Genomic DNA, 21871 nt, shown 5'->3' on the forward strand with positions numbered 1-21871 from the left:
GTATTTTGTTGTAATTTAGTTTCACATGTTGGCATGTTCTTTGCAGAAAATGAAACTTAAAGCAAAACTCTTAATTTTGGAGTGTATTTTGTTGTGAAAGATGGGCAGGCATCCTTAAGCTGTGACATGTGCCATGCTCTCCGTTAACCCTGTCATTTAGAATTAAGAATTCAGTATATAATTGTGGTATTTTATTTTTGTTTGTTGTAGCACAGCAGCAGACTAGCAGGCAGCATGATTTCATGGGAAGACCCTGTGGCTAGGGTGTCTGCAGAACTGATTTCTAGGCTGTCACCCACCCTGAAGTAAATGTAACTGTGGACGCTTGTGCCTCTACACAACCAGGCAAGGCATCAGGGAATGCTCCTTATTGGAGCTGTGTTGGAGAATTTTGTGGCCATGAAGGGTTAGGTTGTCTATCACCTATTTTAAAGTCCCAGGCAATAAGAAGTTACAGTTTGCATTGTAGGAATGTTGATCTAGAGCTGTACTACTCGCTGTGGTCCATGGACTCGTGCAAGTCCTTCAACTATTTGCTGATGGTGGGCTTTAAAGGGCTTGCACATGTGTGCTTAATTGCTAAGTTGTGTCAGACTCTGTGAGACCCTATGTACTATAACCTGCCAGGTTCCTCTGTCTGTGGGATTTCTCAGGCAAGAATACTAGAGTGGGTTACCGTTTCCTCCTCTGGGGGATCTTCCTGACCTATGGATCGAACCCACATCTCCTGCATTGGCAGACAGATTCTTTACCACTGAGCCCCCTGGGAAGCCCCAACCAGACTATAATCAGTGTATGTGCCGCCCCCCCCCCCCCCCATCAGGAATATCTTTATTGTTGAAAAAACAAAACCGAGAAACAGCAACAACAAAAAACCCCCATCTAGCTGACTTAATTCTGAAATGAGCCCGTTAGTTTCTTGCTGATAGTAACAGTTTGGGGACTGACTACTTTCAGTAGCAGTGCTTTGGAATATTAAATCAGAAGGTTTATCAGAGTTGTTTTATGAATTAGGAATAGATAAATTGAGGTTCATAAAATGAAGGAAAGTTTAATCCCCAGAATAAAGTAAATTTAAAAGCCACTTAGGTGAAAGGTAAGATCAAGTTCAACATGTGTAAAATATTAAGTTAAGGCATCTGACACAGTCACAAGTAGGAAGCTGAGACACCCTGCAGCTTGTGTTTTGGTTAATGCAAAACTTGTTTAAATTCTTCTGAGTACTTCTGAATTCTTAAATTTAATGACTTGCTTTAGAAAGAAATTTTGTTTTTCATTTTCATCATCTTCCTAACACAATATATTTCTGTAAGGCTCAACTGTTGTCTGTAGTCTTAAATTGCAAGAAGCTTTGAAATTGAGCCTGACTTCCCCTCCATCTCTTCTCCTCTCCCCCAGCCTATTCTTTACTCTTTACTACGATATAAAATTTACTGCATCCAGGGCAAGTATCTGTTTACCAAGAAAAGAGGAAGAGAGATCCTTTGCCAGTAGCAAAACATAAATACCGAGAATGTCTTTTCTGGGTCACAGTGCAGGAAAGTGGAGAAACAGCAGATTTTCTGGGGCTGGGCCTTTGACCTCATTCCTCTTTGCCATCAATTGGAGGGACTGTCCTTTATTATTACTGTGCCTGGGAGTCTGTCCTCCCACCCCCTTCAAGATCTGGAGCCCTTCCCCCATGTAGTATAAATTAGTGAGTGATGTCTTCTTAATTGAGAGACAGGAAGAGCCCTAAGCTTCAATCGATACCTAACAATACAGCTACTCAATTTGTAGCACTATCTAATCTTAGTCTGTCTTAAAACAAATAGTACTACATATCTTAAGGGATTATATTAATAAGTCTACTCATAAATATTTCTGCCAATGAGATGTGGGGCAGCAGCATTCTTCCCATTTCATGGTTGTAGAAACAGAGTCCCAGATCACTTAGGGTTTGCTTAAAGTCAATGGTAATTAGAGTCTCCTTGAGATTTGGGGCTCCACAGTTTGTCATTCACAGTATCTGGTATGCTTTGCAGAATGTTCTGCCACTTGAGTCTGGATTCTTCCTGTACCTTTCCTAACTGTCCCCCCAGGTAAACCTTGAAATCAGCCTTGTGACTTCCTATCTTAATGAATGGTGGCACCATATGCAGGCTTTGCAAGTTGAAATCATGGATTCCTTACTTCCTCCTATTGTCCAAATCTAGTGACGTCACAGCGTGCTGCTGATTCTCCCTGTGTGGCCTGCCTCCTTTCTTTGCCCTCCCCATTATTCCTTGTCAGACCCTTGTTATGCCAGGACAGCTATGCTAGCCTCCCAGCTCATCACCTTGTCTACAGCCTTGGCCTTCTCTGCTCCCTTATCTGGGCTTACGGGAGCTCTGGGTATACTTCTGTATCTATCCGTATTGTGTCGTTCTTTAAGGGCCTTTCTCTACTCCAGGCAGTCCAGCCAGTATTTCCAACATGGCTCTAGCCTCTTAAACTTTTACAACTTTTACCTAGGTGATCTTGTCCACTCTCAGTAGGTGGACATTTTTTTCCTTACAGCCTGGATCTTTGCTCTGAGACCATTGCGTGTAACCTAGTCCTCCTTTCCCTTGAATATGTCACAAGTACTTAGACTCAACATGTCCCCAGATGACATCCTCCCCCACAAGCCTGCTTGTGGTCCTGTGATCTTTATCTCAGGAAATGCCAGCACCATCCACCCCATTTCTCAAGCCAGAAACCCAGAGGCAGGTAATGATCGCCTTTCCCTTTCAGTAGCCACACCTTGTCAGTCCTGTGGTCTTTTGCTGTTCTCCCATACTCCCACATTTGTCTCCTTCTCACCAGCTATCTGATCATGGTGCATGGATTAACGAGTTTACTCTTCTGTGGCTTTATCTGTAAAATGGGGGCGGGGGTCATCCTCTTAAAATTGTTCTCCACTGAAGTGAAATACCTGGCTGAGAGGAAAGCATCTGTGCATGTTAGGATGCGGAGGATGATACTGATCATGATCATGAGTAGTCATACCTTTACCACCATATTTAAGATGACTCACTTGTGGGTAATCCGGTTGTCTCCTAACTGGTCTAACCGTTTTGGAGATAATCCCAGTACCTTGCGTTCTTCTGGACCTGCCTATTCGGCCTTATCTGGTTTTCCCCTTCCCCGAGTCCTGTTTGTAGAATCTGAATCAGGCTGTTGCAACAGGCTGATCCTTTAGTGGAATGTTCTTGACCCTTTCCCTGCCCTCTCCTTTGTCTAGCAGACTCACTTCATCCTTACTCAGGAAAATAGTGTCTCCTGTGAAAGCATTTAAAAATACCCAGCGTTTTGTTTTTTCTTGTGTTTGTCTCATTTGTTAGATTATGGGCTTTATAAATCTTGACTTGTTCTTCTCCTCTTTTCTCAGAGGGTAACATAATGCCTGGCAGTATTCAGACAAGTATTGAAAAACTAGGGAATTAATGTGGCTCACATGGTGTTGCTCTCTCCCCAGAAAGTCACTGTAATGACTTCAGCAGGAAGGGGTTTCTTCCACCCTTCCCTATACGTTGTTGGGCTTTTTGTGTACCTCCTAGGTACCACATGCTGTTACTGTGTTTATTTCCATTTAGTCTTCATCTGTACTAGTTTATAAAAATTTCAGGTGAAAGTGAAGTCGCTCAGTCGTGTCTGACTTTTTGCGACCGCATGGACTGTAGCCTGCCAGGCTCCTCCGTCCGTGGAATTTTCCAGGCAAGGATACTGGAGTGGATTACCATTTCCTTCTACAGGGAATGTTCTCGACCCAAGGATTGAACCCAGGTCTCCCGCACTGCAGGTAGACTCTACCATCTGAGCCACCAGGGAAGCAAAAACTTCAGAAGGGTCCAGATCAGTTTGGCATTCACCTCTGATTCAACTGTCACTCCCAGGTTGGAGTAGGAGTGAATGAAAGAGCCGGTGTCTGAAAATGCCTTGTTGAATTTCCTACGTTTGTGGTGCAGTGGGAATTCATATTGTTCCTATTCTGAAATTGTCTTTCATCCTCCATCTTTCCTCTTGTGGTATGTTTTGTGGTTATAAATCTCTTCTGTCCTTCCACAGCCACTCCAACACAATCAGTGACAAGAAGCAGGGTGGAGAGCAGAAATGCCTGGAGTGTCTTGACCTCCTGTCTGGTATTTATCATAGCTTTCCTAGGAATCGTCCTTGATAGGTCCTTGCTGCCTCCCAAATAAAGTTCAAGCTCTTTAATGTGGCATTCAAGACCTTCCACAGCCTGACCCCGGTGAACCCTTTCTGTCCTTATTTTCCACTCTTTTTTTATTGCATGCATCCCATGCTCCAGCTTAATGGTTTTCAATCCTGTCTGTGCATTAGAATCACCTGGGGAGCTTTAAAATAAAATGCTGACGTGTGGGTTCGCCCCTCTGAGAGTGTGAGTTCATCGGTCTGGGGTGAGGCCTGGGCGTTGGTGTTTGGGAAAGATCCACTACTAATATTAGTGTAAATCTAGGGCTGGAAACCACTGACCAGCTTAGTGCTTCCCATGAAATATAATCTCTTCTAAGAGCTCTGAGAAGAAAGGATTCCACAGTCAAAGAAGCTTGATTAGTCCTGCATTTTTGCATACACCTTTTCAAAGATTTATCACATTGTCCATTGAGAGGCTCTGGGATGTCAGCAGGAAAGAAACCTGTTTAACTTTATTTAAGCTGTGTGTGGCCATTTGACCAAGAAGTTCTTTATGTATATAATACCTGTTAAGAACATCTGCATCGCTTGGCATAGAACCTACTTTGGGCAGTGCTGCTTCCAGCCACATTTCACTTTTAAGTTGCTTCTTTGTCTTTCCTTGACCTCTCAAGTAAACCAGATACACCCCTTTCCCCAGGCTTTTCTCTTCAAGTTCCCCCCACCCCAGCACACACCCTTTTATCTTTCTCCTAGCAGGGTTCAGCATCTGCAATTCCTCTCCATATACTTGTGTTTGCTTCTGTCTCCTGCTCCCGCCACCCCCAGAGTGTGAACTCTGTGACAGCAGGGGCTCACTTGTCTTGTTCACTCCTGTGTCTCCCTCCCTGTGTCAGCACTTCAAGTAAGCCTGACAGATTGTAGGTGCCTGATAAATATTTGTTGATTGGACAGAAAGGCAGTGTTATAGTCGTGGTTTTGGCTGTTCCTAAGGTTCACATGTTTAAAATTTTTTAACTCCCTGCACAATAAAAAGCAGCTAGATATACATTTTAAAAGTAACTAGGAATATAGGAACACAAGTAGATAATAAGTCGTGTTCTACACGTTTAATTTTCTCAGCTGCCTGGTAAAATATTAAAGAAGAAAACACGCAGAGGTGAATGTGAGCCTGATGATAGGGAAAATACTGTTCTTTTTCTGATTATAGAGAGCTCTGAGTCTGTGGTATGGGACTTCTTGTTAAATTAATTTCTTAAGCAGCCTGTCACTGGCAGCTTCTCCCAGTTCATAGACATCGCACCTGTGTGAGTCACTGACAGTTTGGGTGAGGAATCAGTGAGTTCTCGTGGACTTGTGTGTGTCGTACACTGCTCCAGTGACGGAAAAACTCTGCAGGAACAGGCAAGGGATTAGTAAATCTGAAATTAAAACTTCCTAAGTGTTAGAACCCTCTTCCAGTGAGCATATTCACACAGGTTTGTCTGGGGGTGGGGATTGGGTTTGTGTATCTAAATCCATACACGAGATCCCGTAAGTGTGGTGCTGCAGCAATTCCTGGACTTGTTTGGAAGGGATTCCGATGGCATCATCTCTAAGGGGGTCTTCCTTCTGTGGCTGTGTCCACTGTCCCCAAGCCTGGCACTGAGTGTCTGACTTCTGAGCAGGGTAGATGGGGCTGAGGTAGTCTACACTTGAGCTTGTGTGTATGACCCCTGTGGCCCACTACACCTGGAACTGTCAGGAATTGCTCTTCCTGTGAGACCCATGAGGGGTGCTGGTGCCCTGCTAGGGCCTTCTCTTGAGCTGTTGGAATCATTACTAATTCACTCTGGAGATACCACTGGGGAGATTTATCATGACTCACCATACAAGGTGCCCTCCTAGCATGCCATCTAACAAATACCCCATCTCCAGTGGGTCAGGTGATCACAATCTGGTGTGAATAATCTCAGAAAGGAGGTTGAGTGCCATCTCCTTTGTATTTCTCAGATGATCTTTTAAAACACACGTTCTGCCAGGGTTTCAGAATGAAAGCTTTAATCATTTACTTATCAGGCAGAAATTGTCCAGAGTAGATTTGCATTTCCTTTTGTGGCCTGCTGTGATTACTTATTATTCTTTCTGAGCAGTGTGCCATCCTAAATGCCAGAAAAGTTGTGTGTTGGATAGGTAAGCATACCAAATCAGTATAAGCAGTTCTTCTCTAGGTGGTTATCCCTTTATGGTTGAAGTGTTCTAACTATTCCCAGACAATGTTAGTATGCTTGCAAAAGATTCCAGGAGATTCCAACCACCGGACCTGGATTACAGTTTCTTGTCTTTCAACAAATATTTTGAGTGTTTTCTACAAATCAGGGTTGGGGTATAGACAGATCTATCTCTGCCCTCGTTGATCCTCCATTCTCTGGAACCTTGCTACTCAGAGTGTGGTCTGCAGACCTCTAGGGCCAGTGGCACTTTGCAGTTTGTTAGAAGTGTAGACTCTTAGGCCCCACTCTAGCTTGCATTTTAAGCAGATAGCCAGGTGATTATTATGCACACTAAAGTTTGCGAAGCACTACTGTAGTACATGTGAACAAAAACATAGCTGAGATAATTTCAGGTGATTATAAATGTTGTGAAGAAGACTGTAAATGAGCTGGAGAATGACAGGGAGAAGAAGTCTCCGAGGATGGTGAGTGAAGATGTTTGAGGAGGTGTTGTGTGGACCGAGACTGAAATGATGAGTCGGGAATGAGCCATGAGATCTGAGAAAGGTGGCTCCAGGCAGAGGGCCTCTCCCTTATCCTTGCCAGGCTTGATTTATCCCCGTTTTTGATGCCAGAGTCAGAACTCCGGCAGCCCTGTGGATGGAGGCCCTTGCAGGATGGTAGTGCACATGTTTGACAGGGCAGCAGGAGTGCAGGTTGTGCAAGAGCACAACGCTGGTTTTGAAAAGAACCGTTTTATTAAATAGAGGAAACAGTTGAAGGGGATAGAAGGGTTATTTTGGCAGTGATGGCTTTGAAGAATTGGAATTTTATATAATTGGGAGGAGGAAGAGGAAACCGATGGGGATCATTGTAGAATTGAAAGCACAAGAGAAAGGGAAATGCTGAGGAATATGGATGTAGAAAAACAGTCAGCTGGAGCTGGTCAGAGACCTGATGACTGAGTATAGAGGAAGCCTGTAGCCCAGTCTAAGAGGGCAGACTGAAAAGTAGAGCTTGGCTCTCTGTTATGAAAGGTGCCTTGAGGCTTTCCTGGGAATAGGTGTACTTGATGAGAACTTAGGAAGACCCATTATTGTTCTTGATTTTCTTGCTAGTTTTATTCCAATATTCAAATTCCTGTCTTCAGACATTTCTCACATGAATGTGAATCATATAGATCATGCTGGGGAAAATAAAGGTGAATGATCTTGCCTTTGATTGTGTGGATCACAGCAAACTGTGGAAAATTCTTAAGGAGTGAGATTACCAGACCACCTGACCTGCCTCCTGAGAAATCTGTATGCAGGTCAAGAAGCAACAGTTAGAACCGAACATGGAACAACGGAATGGCTCCAAATTGGAAAAGGAGTTCGTCAAGTCTGTGTATTGTCACCCTGCTTATTTAACTTGTATGCAGAGTACATCATGCAGAATGCTGGGCTGGATGAGCACAAGCTGGAATCAAGATTGCCAGGAGAAATATCAATAACTTCAGATATGCAGATGACACCACCCTTATGGCAGAAAGCAAAGAAGAACTAAAGAACCTCTTGAAGAAAGTGAAAGAGGAGAGTGAAAAAGCTGACTTAAAACTCAACATTCAAAAAACTAAGATGGCATCTGGTCCCATCACTTCATGGCAAATAGATGGGGAAACAATGGAAACAGTGAGAGACTTTATTTTCTTGGGCTCCAAAATCACTGTGAACAGTGACTGCAGCCATGAAATTAAAAGACACTTGCTCCTTGGAAGAAAAGCTACGACCAACCTAGACAGCATATTAAAAAGTGGAGACATTACTTTGTCAACAGAGGTCCATCTAATCAAAGCTATGGTTTTTCCAGCAGTCATGTATGGATGTGAGAGTTGGACTATAAAGAAAGCTGAGCGCCGAAGAATTGATGCTTTTGAAGTGTGGTGTTGGAGAAGACTCTTCAGAGTCCCTTGGACTGCAAGGAGATCAAACCAAGTAATCCTAAATGAAATGAGTCTTGAACATTCATTGGCAGGACTGATGCTGCAGCTGAAGCTCCAATACTTTGGCCACCTATTGTGAAGAACTGACTCATTGGAAAAGACACCCTGATGCTGGGAACAATTGAAGGCGGGAGGGGAAGGGAATGACAGAGGATGAGATGGTTGGATGGCTTCACCAACTTAATGAACATGAATTTGAGCAAGCTCTGGGAGATGGTGAAGGACAGGGATGCCTGGCATACTTTAGAACTTGAGGTCTCAACGAGTTGGACATGACTGAGCAACTGAATTGAACTGACTGATCCTCTCCTACTATGGGCACAAGGAATGTTTGTCTCTTTCACTATTACTAGGAATGAAAATGCTTAATCGTAAGTCCACATTCAAGGCACCTGTACATTTATGTCATTGGGAAAGAGTGGGGCAGAAGAAAGAAGACAGTAAGTGAGACACAGGAGATATCAGAAAATAGCTGGCAGGTCTTGCTGTGTGATATGCTGGCCCACGAGTGCAGAGGAAATGAGCACGTGCAGAACTTGAGTGTCTCTGGACTCAGTCATCAGGTCTCTGACCAGTTGCACCTGATTCTGTGAAGGCTGGTCCTTGCCCCACCCCTCTGGTAGAGCTGAGTATAACCTTACCATTGGTTCCAGTATTTTTCAGACTTGAGAACTGAAATGATTTGACCTTGTGGGAGTAACTGGATGTCTGTCTGGCAAAATGACTGTCATTCTCAACCATGATAAACTATCACTCATCCCATTAGGAACAGTATTTAAATACAATACATATTGTATTTAATAAATAAATAAATAAATATTGTATTTAACAATAAATAAAATACAAATACTGCCCAGAATATGTTGGTAGGGCAAGCAAATGTCTGGCAATTCCCTTAAAGACCTTCTAGAAAGCTCAAGGGGCACTTTTTTTAAACTATTGCAGAAATGCATCAGTGAAATACAGCTTCACCTTTGGGGACAGATGGGAAGAGTTTCATGAAATGTAGACATTCTGTGATACTCTCTGGGAAAGACATCATGCCGTGTGTTCCTGCACTAGCGCCGCACTCAAATTTATCTTGTTAGAACAAAGGAATGGGGAAGCTCAGTGTATGCAGATAACTGCTTGCTGGGTACTTTAAAAGCACACTTAGCACGTGGTAAGTGGCATAAACATGGGTTCAAAACACAAAGCAAATTGACCTTGCTTGAGTTATTACAATTAATAGACTCATTGCTACTCCCTAGGGGAGGGGAGTGAATAAAAAATATTTGATTATTGGCACTTTCATATCATTCAGGGTAATATAATTGAGTATTTCTATATAGTACCTCTTTCTCGTTAGAGGAAGTAGAATGATGAGAGCTTTTACAATTGTCTTAATACTTTTCAGGAAAAAAAAAGTCTTCTTAGTTTGAATCAATCCTTTAGGGAACTCATAGATGTCCTGTTAAATTGATTCTTACAATGTTACTACTTCATTATATTGCTTTATTGAGCAGTATAAAATATTTTGTGCAAAATAATCACCTGTATGCATCTGGTTTATCAGCTTGCTAGCAATGCTGACAATACCTTCGATCTAAATCTCTAAGCCTTACTCCAGTCTGGCTTTAAAAAAATACAGTTAATTTTATTTATTAACATGTCCTTACCTCTTTTGTAAAGTTGGATTTTGATGACAAGATAAACACTTGTTGTCAGTTTAGAGGAATACTACAACTCACATGTTTTTTTCCTATGTTTATTAAGTTGGGAAGAATTTTTCTTTAGTCTTCTGACTTTTTAATCTGTGGACAGGCAGGATTAGTTCCAGAAATTGTACTATTTCTCAAATAATTTAGAACAAATCAATAACAAATCAAGGTAATTTATTTTCTGGTTGAAATTTAAAAAAATAGTCTCGGTTCTATAGTAGTGAAAGGGGCTTAAAGGAGAGAGTTGAATTTATTTGTACTTATTCTGAAAAGCATTTCAGACAGAATAAGTGGGGATTTTTTTTCAGTTTTTTTGTGTTTATGTATATGGTGTACGTTCTTGATAAACAATACAATAAATAGATTCATCTTAAATTTTTTTGGCAGAGAAACTGCTGTATAAAAACAAACTAACTGTGAAATGTTACTCTTTGAGAATGTTTTCCTGAAACTATAATTGTTTTTTTGCACCTCCCTCTCACCCCACTGGATACTGAAATAGTATTGTTTTGTTGTTCTGTTTTACTTCAACAATACTATATAGTGTTGTTCCTATTTTGATGAGAGAATAAAAACACAAACATTTTTTAAACCATTACTTTTGATGCATGTCTTTGATAAACTAATCTATACTTTCTCTCAAGTTTATTATGTCATTAAAGTAAAATTTATTTTTTTAAGGAAATCATATAGGCAGAAATAATCAAAATAAGAATTAAATATTTTATTATATTAGGACGATTTGAGGGGATGTAATTCAGTTCAAGTGTAGGCTTAACTATTTTTGTCTTAAATAACTAGTGTAATTTGTTACAAGTAATAAAGAATTTATGTGATATAATGTGTCATAGTATTTGATACATTTAAAAAAAATATAAATTTATTTATTTTAATTGGAGGATGGGAAACACGTGTATTTGATACATTTTAAGGGATTGAATTGTGACATTCTTTTCAGTGCATGACATTGCTTTCTCATGATGCAAGGTGGTTAATAAATTTTGCAGTGATTCTTGAGTTGGAGTGTGAAGAAAAAGGGTATAAATGGTTTTCCTCAGTGTTTTTCTGTTTCATTACTAACTGGTCATGCTGCCAGTCTACTGGCCATCACCACTTTGGGAGGTTAGTTAGCCTGTCAGCATTTGTGTGCCAGGTGTCAAGTGCGTAACCAAGAGACTTTCATAGAATGCCCTTTTTGTTAAGTTGCCTTTTCCTAAAATATTTTGTGCAAACAGGTTTTTGTTTTTTTTTTTTAGTGGAATGGTCATTGTTTTTGTTGGTTCTTATTGGAGGGTGGCATAAGGGTGGGAAATTATAGGAAGAGGAGATAGAATGGTAGTGAATTGAGGGTAGGAAAATACGTGTGGAATTTAAAAAAAAATGAATATCTTGATGGATTGAGGAAGTCATAATAAAAATGTCAAGATTGTTAATGTATTTGACAAACTATGGCTGCAAAAACAATAATTTTGTTGTATTTTGGCATGAGCAATTGTTCTTTTATGGGGGCCATTAATGCTGTTTTGGAATATCACTGGCATCTGAAGCAATAGTTAGCAGTTCCATAAAGCCCTGAATACCATAACATCCAGAAAGCCCCACAGCAGTATTTCAGAGTCTCTGCCCGTTTAAATGGGCTCTCTGTGAATGGACTTGCTCAGGGATGCAGGAGCCGCTTCACCTATAAATTTGATTGGAAGCTACAGTGCTGGCATAGGCTGATGGATAGCAGATTAGAGCCCTGATTAACCATGAGATTCGAAGACTGGGAATATATTGTCTAAGCAAGATTCGTCAGATGCAATCAGAATTTCAAGTGGTCAGATGAAATTCAAATGTGTATTGTGGCTTTTCCTCCCCTGGTGCTTTTCCTCCTAGGTTGCCTCCCTGCCCCCACACTCCCTTTCTTTCTGCAAAGCTGAAAAATACTTCTTTGATGAATCTGCTCCTTACCCTAAAGCTGTCTGTCTGTTATTCATCAGAAAGCAGGTCGCAGTTCAGTGAGCAGAAGAAAAGATTTTAATAGAAGCTGTGCCAAGGGCTGTAATGCATCATTTTAGGGCCCTAATTACATTACAATGACAAATATCAATGGTGACAACAGCAATAACCTACATCCTTTAATGGCTGTGCTGGAAAAGGAGTTTGGGCCCCACGCCATTAAATTAGACTCAGTTTCAAAACATAGGCCATTAGAAGTGTGTGTCCACAGTATTATTGGCTGATCGGTGAAGCCAGTGGAAAGGCCTGTAAATAAATGATGCTTCCCTAAAGCTGGGTCCTATGGGACAAAAGAGGCAAAATGAGATGACCATGGAAGCAGCAGTGTTTCCGAGGCAACTTTAGCTTTCAAAGTGAGGAATGACCTGCTTAATTTTATGAAATCACACACACAGATCCAACCCCCCTGATGCCAATTAGCCAGACCAGGAAGATCCATTGGCGTGACAACTTAGAGAAATTAAGAAGTCTTTTAGACAAAAGGAGACCTTTAAAGACAAAAGTTTGGAAGGTTTCTGCCCCTGCCACCCCCCGTTCTGTTGTGTATGTGTGTTAACATACATGAATCAATAAAAGGACTTTCTGACTTTTCTATATTTATTTTTGAGGAAGTGTAGATTTGCGTTTTCATAGTTGCTCAGACTTAACATAGCCTTGGCCCCAAATTAAAGGAGCAAAATAAATACTTCTTGGTTTTTATTTTGCCAGATGAGTGAGTTTCCTTAGAGTAGTTTTTATTGCCTAGATTATGTAGGCAAACTAAAGAACTCAGTTTTCTTATGTGCCCACACATTTTTCAACCCTCCTAGCAAGGGACTATTTTATTTATGTAAACAACATAATGAGGAAAATATGCTTGGCAGATGGTTCTGAGCATTAGAATCATCAGTTTGGTCTGCCCCAAAGTGTCTCATTATCTTTTATTCACTCCCCCTCCACCTCTCCCTACAAAAAGCTTAACAACCAAATGCCTCTGAGACTAGTGCTTTTAGTCTGGTGAATGCTACTCTATTTTCTCAGCTCGCGCTGGAATTTCACCCTATAACCACTGTGGTATGTTCATCCAGGTGGAGAGTGGTTTGGTGATTCCCATTGCAGCTTTTCATGGTGGTTTAAGCATTCTTAAAGGATAGCTAAATGCTCCACGGGGCCAGGGCAGTAAATTAAATCAGGTCAGCACAGTTGGGTCCTTATTCACTGCTGCTTATTGGTGCTGGGTTTTTGTCCATCCTATTAGGAATGCAGGCTGGAATGGAAAGCTGAGGTCTGAAACTTCATGGTGAATTTGTGTTTTCTCTTGGCTGGCAAAGTTTTTAAGGTGCAAGTATTTAAAAGATCGCATAGCCACAAAGTCAAAAGGGTTGCTGAGGAAAGAAGGAAACCTAGATTGCACAAGTAGAGTGTCGCTGTCATTCTGGTTATGACTTAGCAAGAAAAGGAGAATTTTTGTCCTCTTATAAAATGAGGAACTGACTGTGGATGGAATTTATGTTAAGAATGTCTCAGGGATAGTGATTGCTTTTTGTTTTCTGTCTCCCATCAGTTCTTGCCTCTCCTTTTCCCTACTCGGTCATTTAAAAATAAGCTATTTTGATAGATGTTAACTGAACTTAACTGCAGTCATCTTTTCACAGTTTATGTAAGTCAAATCATTATGCTGTACACCTTAACCTTATAGAGTGTTGTATGTCAATTATATCTCAATAAAACTGGAAAAAATTTTTGTACGTATGTGTATAAAAACCCTGTGTCTACATGACTCTGCTACCCTGTGGACTGGAGCCTACCAGGCTTCTCCGTCCATGGGATTCTCCAGGCAAGAATACTGGAGTGGGTTACCATTTCCTTCTGCAGGGGATCTTCCTGACCCAGGGATCAAACCTGGGTCTCCTGCATTGGAGGCAGACGCTTTAACCTCTGAGCCACCAGGGAAGTCCAAACTATATAAGGAGCCATCTGCTAATATAAATTAAGGTGAAAACCAGTGAAGCTCTGGGTAGCTTTTTATAGAAAATGTATTGGTATTTCTTTTTTATTTTTAACTTACTGTAGCATGCTATTTGTCTAAAATTTGAACACTTACAAAATTAATAGAGAATAAACTACTTTCTGACATTATTGGGACTTTTACAGCTCTGTAGTACAGTGGTAATTAATGTTCCCGAGGTTAGTCTCCATATATAAACAATTGCTTTTTTGCACACTGAAAACCCTGATGGGGCACATTTGGAAGTTTTAATGATTGAGGAAAACATGGCATTTCCCAGCAGTATATAACTAAGGATCTGAATTAATTAGGTCATGTAGGTGGGTTGGGTGCTGTTCATTTGGAAGGTTGGAGACTTGATTATGAAATCCCAGTGTTGATGTTTATTTAAAGCAAAGGCCACAAATGTAGAAGTCCAGTGAGTTACTGAGAAAAGTTGGGGTGTAGGGAAGGATGTATCTTTACCATCTAAACTCAAAGACAAGGTTTTATAAAGAACCGCATAGAATGAATAAGGGTCTTGTTAAACGCTTTTGAAAACAGATTTCCAGTCATGAAAATTAAATTCCTTTTTATGTTGTCCTGCTGCTTGAAGATTGACTTTTTAAGATGAATGCTGGTTAATAAACTGTGGTGTTAACGTGGCCCTGTTGTCACTGCCTCCTTCTAGTGGGCTTGCTGATGATAGTTTGCCTCTTCCTTAGGAAATACTCCTGCCAGAATATAAAGTGTGTTTTAATATCAGCCTGCTAATATTTCGGGAATTTGTAACCAGCTGACTGTTCTCTTTATTGCTTTCCTTTCCTTTTTTTTTCTTTCTTTTTTTTTTTTTGCAGGCAGAGATTGTCAAGAGGCTGAACGCTATCTGTGCACAAGTCATTCCTTTCCTGTCCCAAGAGGTAAGGCAGGTGGTTTCAAGCATTGGGCTGGAAGGTACCATTTTAGTGATATTGCAGATAAAACTTGACTCTTTGGCCTTGTCCGTCTCTTGGTGTTTGCATTGCGTATTTCTAAGATACAATGTTCGCACTCCAACTTCCACACCTTACTAACATCCATTGGAATATGGTTGTTTTTATATAATGGAGTGTTTTCTAATGTGCTAAGCAAAATTCAGTTATTAAAATACTTTGCTGTCATTGGACTATGTAGTGTTGCTCAGAATTTTGATTTCGTCGTAACAGCATCTAATAGGGCAGATTGAAGAATTGCCCAGAGGACAGCAGCTGGTTCTACACTTTTGTCACTGAGCATTAAGAGTTGGCAGAAGCTATATCAAACATTAAGGCTTTTCATAGTAAACAGGCTAATGTAACTTTTGGCCAGCAGCTTTTCAAAAGTTACTTCTTATTACCTGATGAAATCTTTATATAATGGGTGCATTTGGGAAAAGACTCAAAGGATGGACTCAGTGGACTCATTTCTCAGTACCACGGCCTTCACACCTGGCCACGCCCCAGCGTGCAGCTCACCTTGGTTGCCTCTGCTCCTACTGGTGGACATGTGCATGCTGCCCACAGGTGTGCACAGGGCGGGATGAGAAGGTGCATTTTGATTGCATTGTGCTTCCTGGTGGCTCCCCCCCCCCCGGCTTGCTTGCTTGCTTGCTTTTAGTAGTTACAAAGTTTGGGCGCACTGGCTGGAGAGGAGATTTTTGCTTCTGGACTACTGAATTCTTCATTTGCTCAGATCAGATCAGCTGTGAAAAGGAAGAAGCTAATAAATGGAGTAGCTGTATGCCTTGCAGCCACAGTGCTTGCCGTGGGCTGGAAGGCACCAAGGCACTTTATACTCCTACCCTTTGGTTGTGTCACGTTGCTTTTCCGGAGGGCAGTTCACCTGCCTGCCTGCCAGTGGGCATGTGCTGAGGTTAGCATGCAGCCAGTGTTTGAACATGCATGTGTGTTAGAGGTATGTGGATCCCTGTCTGACTTCTTATTTGGTCATTATTGGGTTAGATCTCAATAGCCATGACGACCTTTCAGTGGGGATATATCCTTTAGGGGCTCTCGTATTCACAAACTGTGGACTTAAATTAACATCCTGAATTAAAATGCTCTTGTGGATCACAAACAACAAAGGATGTATTGTCTTTCTCATCCTTTAGCTGTGACCACAAAACCACCACCCACTGTATCCCCATTTACCTATTTCTACTCAGGATTTGTTTGTTGACCAGATTACATGGAGTGGTGAAAGCACTAAAGGCCCCCATTTGCATTTCTTTAGGAAGCCTGGCTGCCCCTTGCCTGATCAGACCAGCGTGTGTCTCTTTAAGCAGCTCTGCTTTATGGAGATGGCCAGTGGGAAGAATGTGTAGCCGATTGTGCTACGGACTGGCTGAGGTGTTGTTCCCCAAGGCAGAGGGAGAAAGTCTGAATTTTTCTTGGGGTGGTGTTAGATTTTAGACTTCCTCAGGCATAGACTCCTACGCTTAATTACCAGTACAGCTTATTCCCGTGGCATTTTTTGCGGGATCTGTGGGGTTATGTTCAGATGTGGGAGGAGATCTTAGGGTGTTGGTGGAGCTAGCTCATTTGCCAGTAGGTCGTTTTCCCACGTGAGTTATGTTGTTTGTGTGAGCAGGCCCGGTAGGAACAGAATGTGTAATGGTAGTGGTGCTGAGCAAGACTGGACTGGAATTAATTGGCTCAGGAAGTCGTACCCTGTAGAGGAAAAGCCGTAGGGAGATACTGGCAACTCCTTTTCTGCTTTAAGCTGGGAGGATGGGCGTCATAATCTCACTGCTATTTATTTCCCTAATACTTTTGACATTTCTTGGTTGAAATCCTTGACATGTGTCATGAATGACCTGTGTCACGGTTTTCTAAGTCCTGATTCTGTGTATGTCTTCTCTTCTGCTTGCTTTGGATCTAATTGACTTTTCCTTTCTTAGTGTCCTAAGGTTTGTGTGTATAGCCTTTAATGTGTGGGCCTCTGACATGTTTGTTCCTGTCCATTCCAGGCCTCTGTGATGTTTTGTGTCTGAACACTGCCCACCTTGTTTCCTTTTCTGGGCATTCTGTGAGCGTCACACTCCTCGCTTCTATCCTGAGGCCAGATGGACTGTAATCTGGAGGGTGGGGAGGAGACAGGTTATTAGAGGAAGATGAATTCTATTTCCTGTCTCTTCAGAGGCATGGAAAATCACTCTTGCATGGCTGCAAGCGTCACTTGGTGCTGGGACTGAAGGCTTTTAATCTGATCTCTTAACACCAGCTCTCTGTGTGACAGTCTTGCTGCCAGGATGGCAGCTGCGGCGTTAGAATTCATTGTGAAATATTTTTATTTAAAAAGCAAATGAAACTAAAAGTAAATAAAAAGTGGTTTTATTTCTAAAAGTATTTAGAAAAAAAAAGACTAGTCCTGAAGACTATAGTGTGTAAGCTACAGGACAGTGATTGGAGGCATTTTTTTGGAGTTTCCCAGGAACAGGAGGTAAATTTACAGACGTCTAAATAAGTCTATTTTTAATTAGCTCCCATATGCTGATTAATGTACCTACTTAATATTGCTTGTGTCTGGTGTATTGCATTTTCTAAAATTAAAAAAATGTATATATAGTATTGGATGACAACTATTGGATAAATTTAGTCTTAACTACAAGACTTTTGAGGGGGAAATAAGTTGTATAATTATAGCTCAAAGATTTGGAGTATGTCTATGTATGTAACATCAGAGAAAAGTACTTTCTTATTAGGTTTCACTAAAACACTTTAAAAAACTATAGCCCATCTCTATTTCAGTTGATGTGCTTACCGCACTCACAGCTACTTCCAGAGTCCCAGAGATATTGCCAACTGTTTACATGAAGTGAGTAATCATCTCTTACAACTCTTAAAAATTTCACAGGATCCTTAAATCAGAATTTCAAGAAACCTATGAGTGAGTCCTCATCTACCTGAAGCTGTTCTTTTCTCCCACTTTGTTTTGGTGTTAGGGGATGGGTAAGACTTCTTTATATCCTGTGGCCCTCAGATTTCAAAGGCAAATCTCAAAGTAGTAAATGGGAAGTCCTCTGTCTCACTTCAAGTCTCTTTTGCTGAGGAGGAACTATAATCAGCTTCCTGTTGGCAGTTCCATAAGCAGGAGATGGCCAGAGATGATGATGGTCATGTCTGAGCCCAGTGCTGGGCTCCCTGTTACAAATTGCTTGGCTTACTATAACCTAGTTAAGTGGGACGACCTTTAGCAAGTGATTTGCCTCTTTAAGCCTCAGTTTCCTCATCAATAGGATGACGTTAATAATAGCATGTAGCACATATGATTGCTGTGAGGATTACCTGGGATTTTCTGTGTGCAACTTGGCACATAATAATAAGCAGCTATTGAGGCTGACTGGCAATAGCAGCTGAGCAACAGCCGAGAAGCTCTGAGTTCCCTTCTAAGAGGACCTGGAGCCAGGCCTCCTCCCCTTTTACTCACTGCTCTTTGGAAGAACGAGTATTGCTTGTCTTCCTCTGATGTCCTTACAGAGGAAAAAAGTATAAATTAAAACAATAGCCTGTGAACTTTGAACTAGCTGAAAATTCAGTGAGGCATATTGGGTAGGGCTCAAGGGTGATTTTCTTGTAGCTCCCAAAAATAGTTTTCCCATTTAGTAAACACCTGTCTCTCCCCAACCAGCAAAGATCCAAAAGGGTGACAGCTCTTCAAGGTGTTCAGCCTGTAGAGCTCACCTCAGGAGATGCAGTGATTTTGGATGGGGTCTGTGTTCTACCCACAGAACTAGTAAAAAAAATTTTTTTTTTCTCAACCCTATTGGGAGACTGGCTGTTTTAAATACCTGGCGGCTTAGCTGGAGTTAATTTTGTTTTTCCAAGTAGTTTCTGTGGATGAAATCTCTTTTTTTCATCAGCGATTTCAGGATATAGCTTGAAGACCCTTAGACCTTAGGAGCCCTCAGCAAAATTGAAGAATGCCTATAAGTCCATACTTATGGCCTTGTCTCCAGTGTCCCCTTGCCCCCTTTCCAGGGACATACATTTAGGGAGATTCTAATGCAGATTGAAAACTATGTGCCACTTATTATGCCCTGGCAGCAGGGCACAGTGTTTCTGCTAATTTGGCATTTGCACCAACTCTGGCTCTTACTGGCTTTATAGTGGGAGAGTTCATCTCTGTGAGTTGTAATATTTCCATACATGATGAGCGGGACCCCTTTTGCAATGTGTATTGTATGTATTAAAATGTAAAGCACTGGGAATAGTAAATGCCAGTAGTTGTCGTTGTTTCAACATTTCTTCGCAAATGATTTTTATTCCAGCTTATTTTGGGTCCCAAGGCATTTGGAGAGGAGGGACTTGGTAAAAACTGGGAGGAGTTGAAGGTAATGCTTCCAAAAGGGCTGGCTGGCGGTCTTCCTGTGAGGTGAGCTAGGCCTGCAGCTCCAGGGGCTGTTTCCAGCCAGTGGGTGGTTAGCTCCACACAGACCATCTTCCAGAACTGAGGGAATACCATCTTTCAGAACGGAGGGAATATTTTTGGGAAACCAGTAAGTATTCTCTTATCCTATTAGATTAAGCATTAAGTAAATATTGGGCACTAGCTAAGGATCTTACTTAGAAGACATTTGTGCTTTTTGGACTTTCCCCACCTTGAATTATAAAATGGAATAGTTTATTTTTGAGATGGTTATAGAGTGTGTTTCATGGTGACCGACAGGTGTTCTTAAGACATTTGAGAACTTCAAACCCCTAATAGACTATAGGTCAGTAGATGGTAATGTATTATGTGATAGTTGAAAGTCTTCTTTCCCCAGAGTAATGTTTGTATTTTTCAGAAACTTGTTGCTTCCCTAATAAGGAGCAGAGTTCGTTGAAAGAATTAGGTTATTTGTGAAGCAGTGTACTAAGAGCCCAAGGTCAGGCAGACTTGGGACCAGATCCTGGCTTAGCCACTTGCTTCTTTTATGTTGAACACAATACTTTTATTTATTTGTTTTTTTTGGATTGAAGTTTTCTTATCTGAAAAATGGGACACCTGTACTTCAGGGTTGCTATGTGAGGACTTCAGTCGCTCAGTCGTGTCTGAGTCTTTGCGACCCCATGAACCGCAGCATGCCAGGCCTCCCTGTCCATCACCGACTCTGAGAGTCCACCCAAACCCATGTCCATTAGTCGGTGATGCCATCCAACCATCTCCTCCTCTGTCATCCCCTTCTCCTCCTGCTCTCAATCTTTCCCAGCATCAGGGTCTTTTCAAATGAGTCAGCTCTTCGCATCAGGTGGCCAAAGTATTGGAGTTTCAGCTTCAACATCAGTCCTTCCAATGAACACTCAGGACTGATCTCCTTTAGGATGGACTGGTTGGATCTCTTTGCAGTCCAAGAGACTCTCAAGAGTCTTCTCCAACACCACAGTTCAAAAGCATCAATTCTTCTGTGCTCAGCTTTCTTCACAGTCCAACTCTCACATCCATACATGACCACTGGAAAAACCATAGCCTTGACTAGACGGAGCTTTGTGGACTAGTGATCATGTAAAAGACCTAGCTGGGTATCAGGCTGCTGTTAAAGAGACTAAAGGAATAGTGATTTGGGCAAGTTTGTTTTCCTCTCAAATAACAGTTTGCATAGAAGCACCTGTAGCTAATTTGGTGACTCCACAATATTGTGAAGTCAACTTCCTTCTCTTGATGTTCATCATGCCTAGCACTACCATGTCCTCCCCCAGCCAGCAGGAAGGATGAGACAGGACATGTGCTTTCTCTTTCTTAAGGACATGATGTGAATGCTGCTCCCATTTGTGCTCACCTTGCAGTGGCCAGTGCCTAGTTATGTGCCCATAGCTAGTTGCAGGGGAGACTTGGAAGTGCAGTCCTAGCTGAGTATGCCCACCTAAAACTTAAACTTAACAGAAGAGAAAGGATTTCAGGAGACAGCTAGCAATTGTTTCTAGATACAGTGCTATGCATAAAATAGTGAGCATTATTATTATTGCCAGTGTTGATTTGAAGGGAAGTCATATTGAACCAATGGTATGTGTTTGTTACAAACTTTAGCTCTGACTATATAATCAGCACAACCCATATTTTAGCAATCACAGAAAAGATAAAATAATGCATAGTTCCTGTTATAGAAATCTCCTCCAGGGTCTAAACTGTAGGGAAAAGAGTCACCCATCAAGTATTGTTTATCATTCATACATCCACAGAGGGTGGAAAGAAACCCGACTTGAACAGGGATGGGCCCTGTGGGCTGTCTAGATCTCTATGCACAGCCTGTGTTTATGCCCATACTTTGTAAAAAGCACAGAGACTTTTGAAGACACCTCTTAATTGAAGAATGGGTTATAGGAGTCACTCATAGGCCTGCCATATTTTATAGTAGCCTTGCTGGAAGGAAAATGCTGCTTGTTGTTAAGGAAATAGCTTCTGATAAGTGGAACATTTGTGAGCCCTTACATTATATCTATCTCAGACATACCCCTCGTCTATCTCAGACATACTCTTGTGCATATATCTTGTCCTTGAGCTGGAAAAAATGGAATCACAATTTTTTGACAGTTTCCTTCCCCTCCAAATCATGGAAAATAAATTGGATAAGTCATTCTTGGTTTTGTGGCATTTTAAGACATCTCAGGAAAAAGTAGCTCAGGTTGATTGTTTTGCAGCATCAAATTTGATCCATTTTAGTGTCTTGGACTTCAAGCCATTTGTATCCACAGCCTGAAGTAACCTGAAAGGTATGTTTGTACCTAACTGGACATGGTGAAAGAACAGGAAGTGGTTCCTTGGGACCAGTGGCTTCCTAATTCCCATTTATTAAACCATGGTCATCGTTAGATTTGGAGAAATTACATTATTCATCTTTAACCTTGTTTTCAACAGGTTGTTACAACTTGTTTCTAGG

The 21871-nt window shown here is 41.4% G+C and overlaps 1 protein-coding gene and 1 non-coding gene across 17 annotated transcripts in view; one reads left to right on the forward strand and one right to left on the reverse strand.

The window, feature by feature from the left end:
• The window catches only part of TLE4 (TLE family member 4, transcriptional corepressor), a 155256-nt gene that overhangs the window by 24750 nt on the left and 108635 nt on the right, over positions 1–21871 (forward strand). For 9 of the 16 annotated variants that reach the window (XM_025281641.3, XM_025281642.3, XM_025281634.3 and 6 more), the window contains one exon: positions 14856–14918. The exons of 4 other annotated variants lie outside the window; for them this stretch is intronic. In XM_025281641.3, coding sequence (XP_025137426.1) covers positions 14856–14918 — 63 coding nt within the window. Of the gene's footprint in view, positions 1–14855; positions 14919–17765; positions 17833–21871 lie in introns of all 16 variants that reach the window. 3 more of the 16 variants (XM_025281646.3, XM_025281647.3, XM_044939980.2) reach the window with 1 other exon arrangement.
• TRNAW-CCA lies at positions 13892–13964 on the reverse strand. Its single transcript has one exon. It is a non-coding gene; the product is annotated as a tRNA-Trp (tRNA).

Source organism: Bubalus bubalis, chromosome 3, assembly GCF_019923935.1.
Source record: "Bubalus bubalis isolate 160015118507 breed Murrah chromosome 3, NDDB_SH_1, whole genome shotgun sequence".
Taxonomy (NCBI): Eukaryota; Metazoa; Chordata; class Mammalia; order Artiodactyla; family Bovidae; genus Bubalus; species Bubalus bubalis.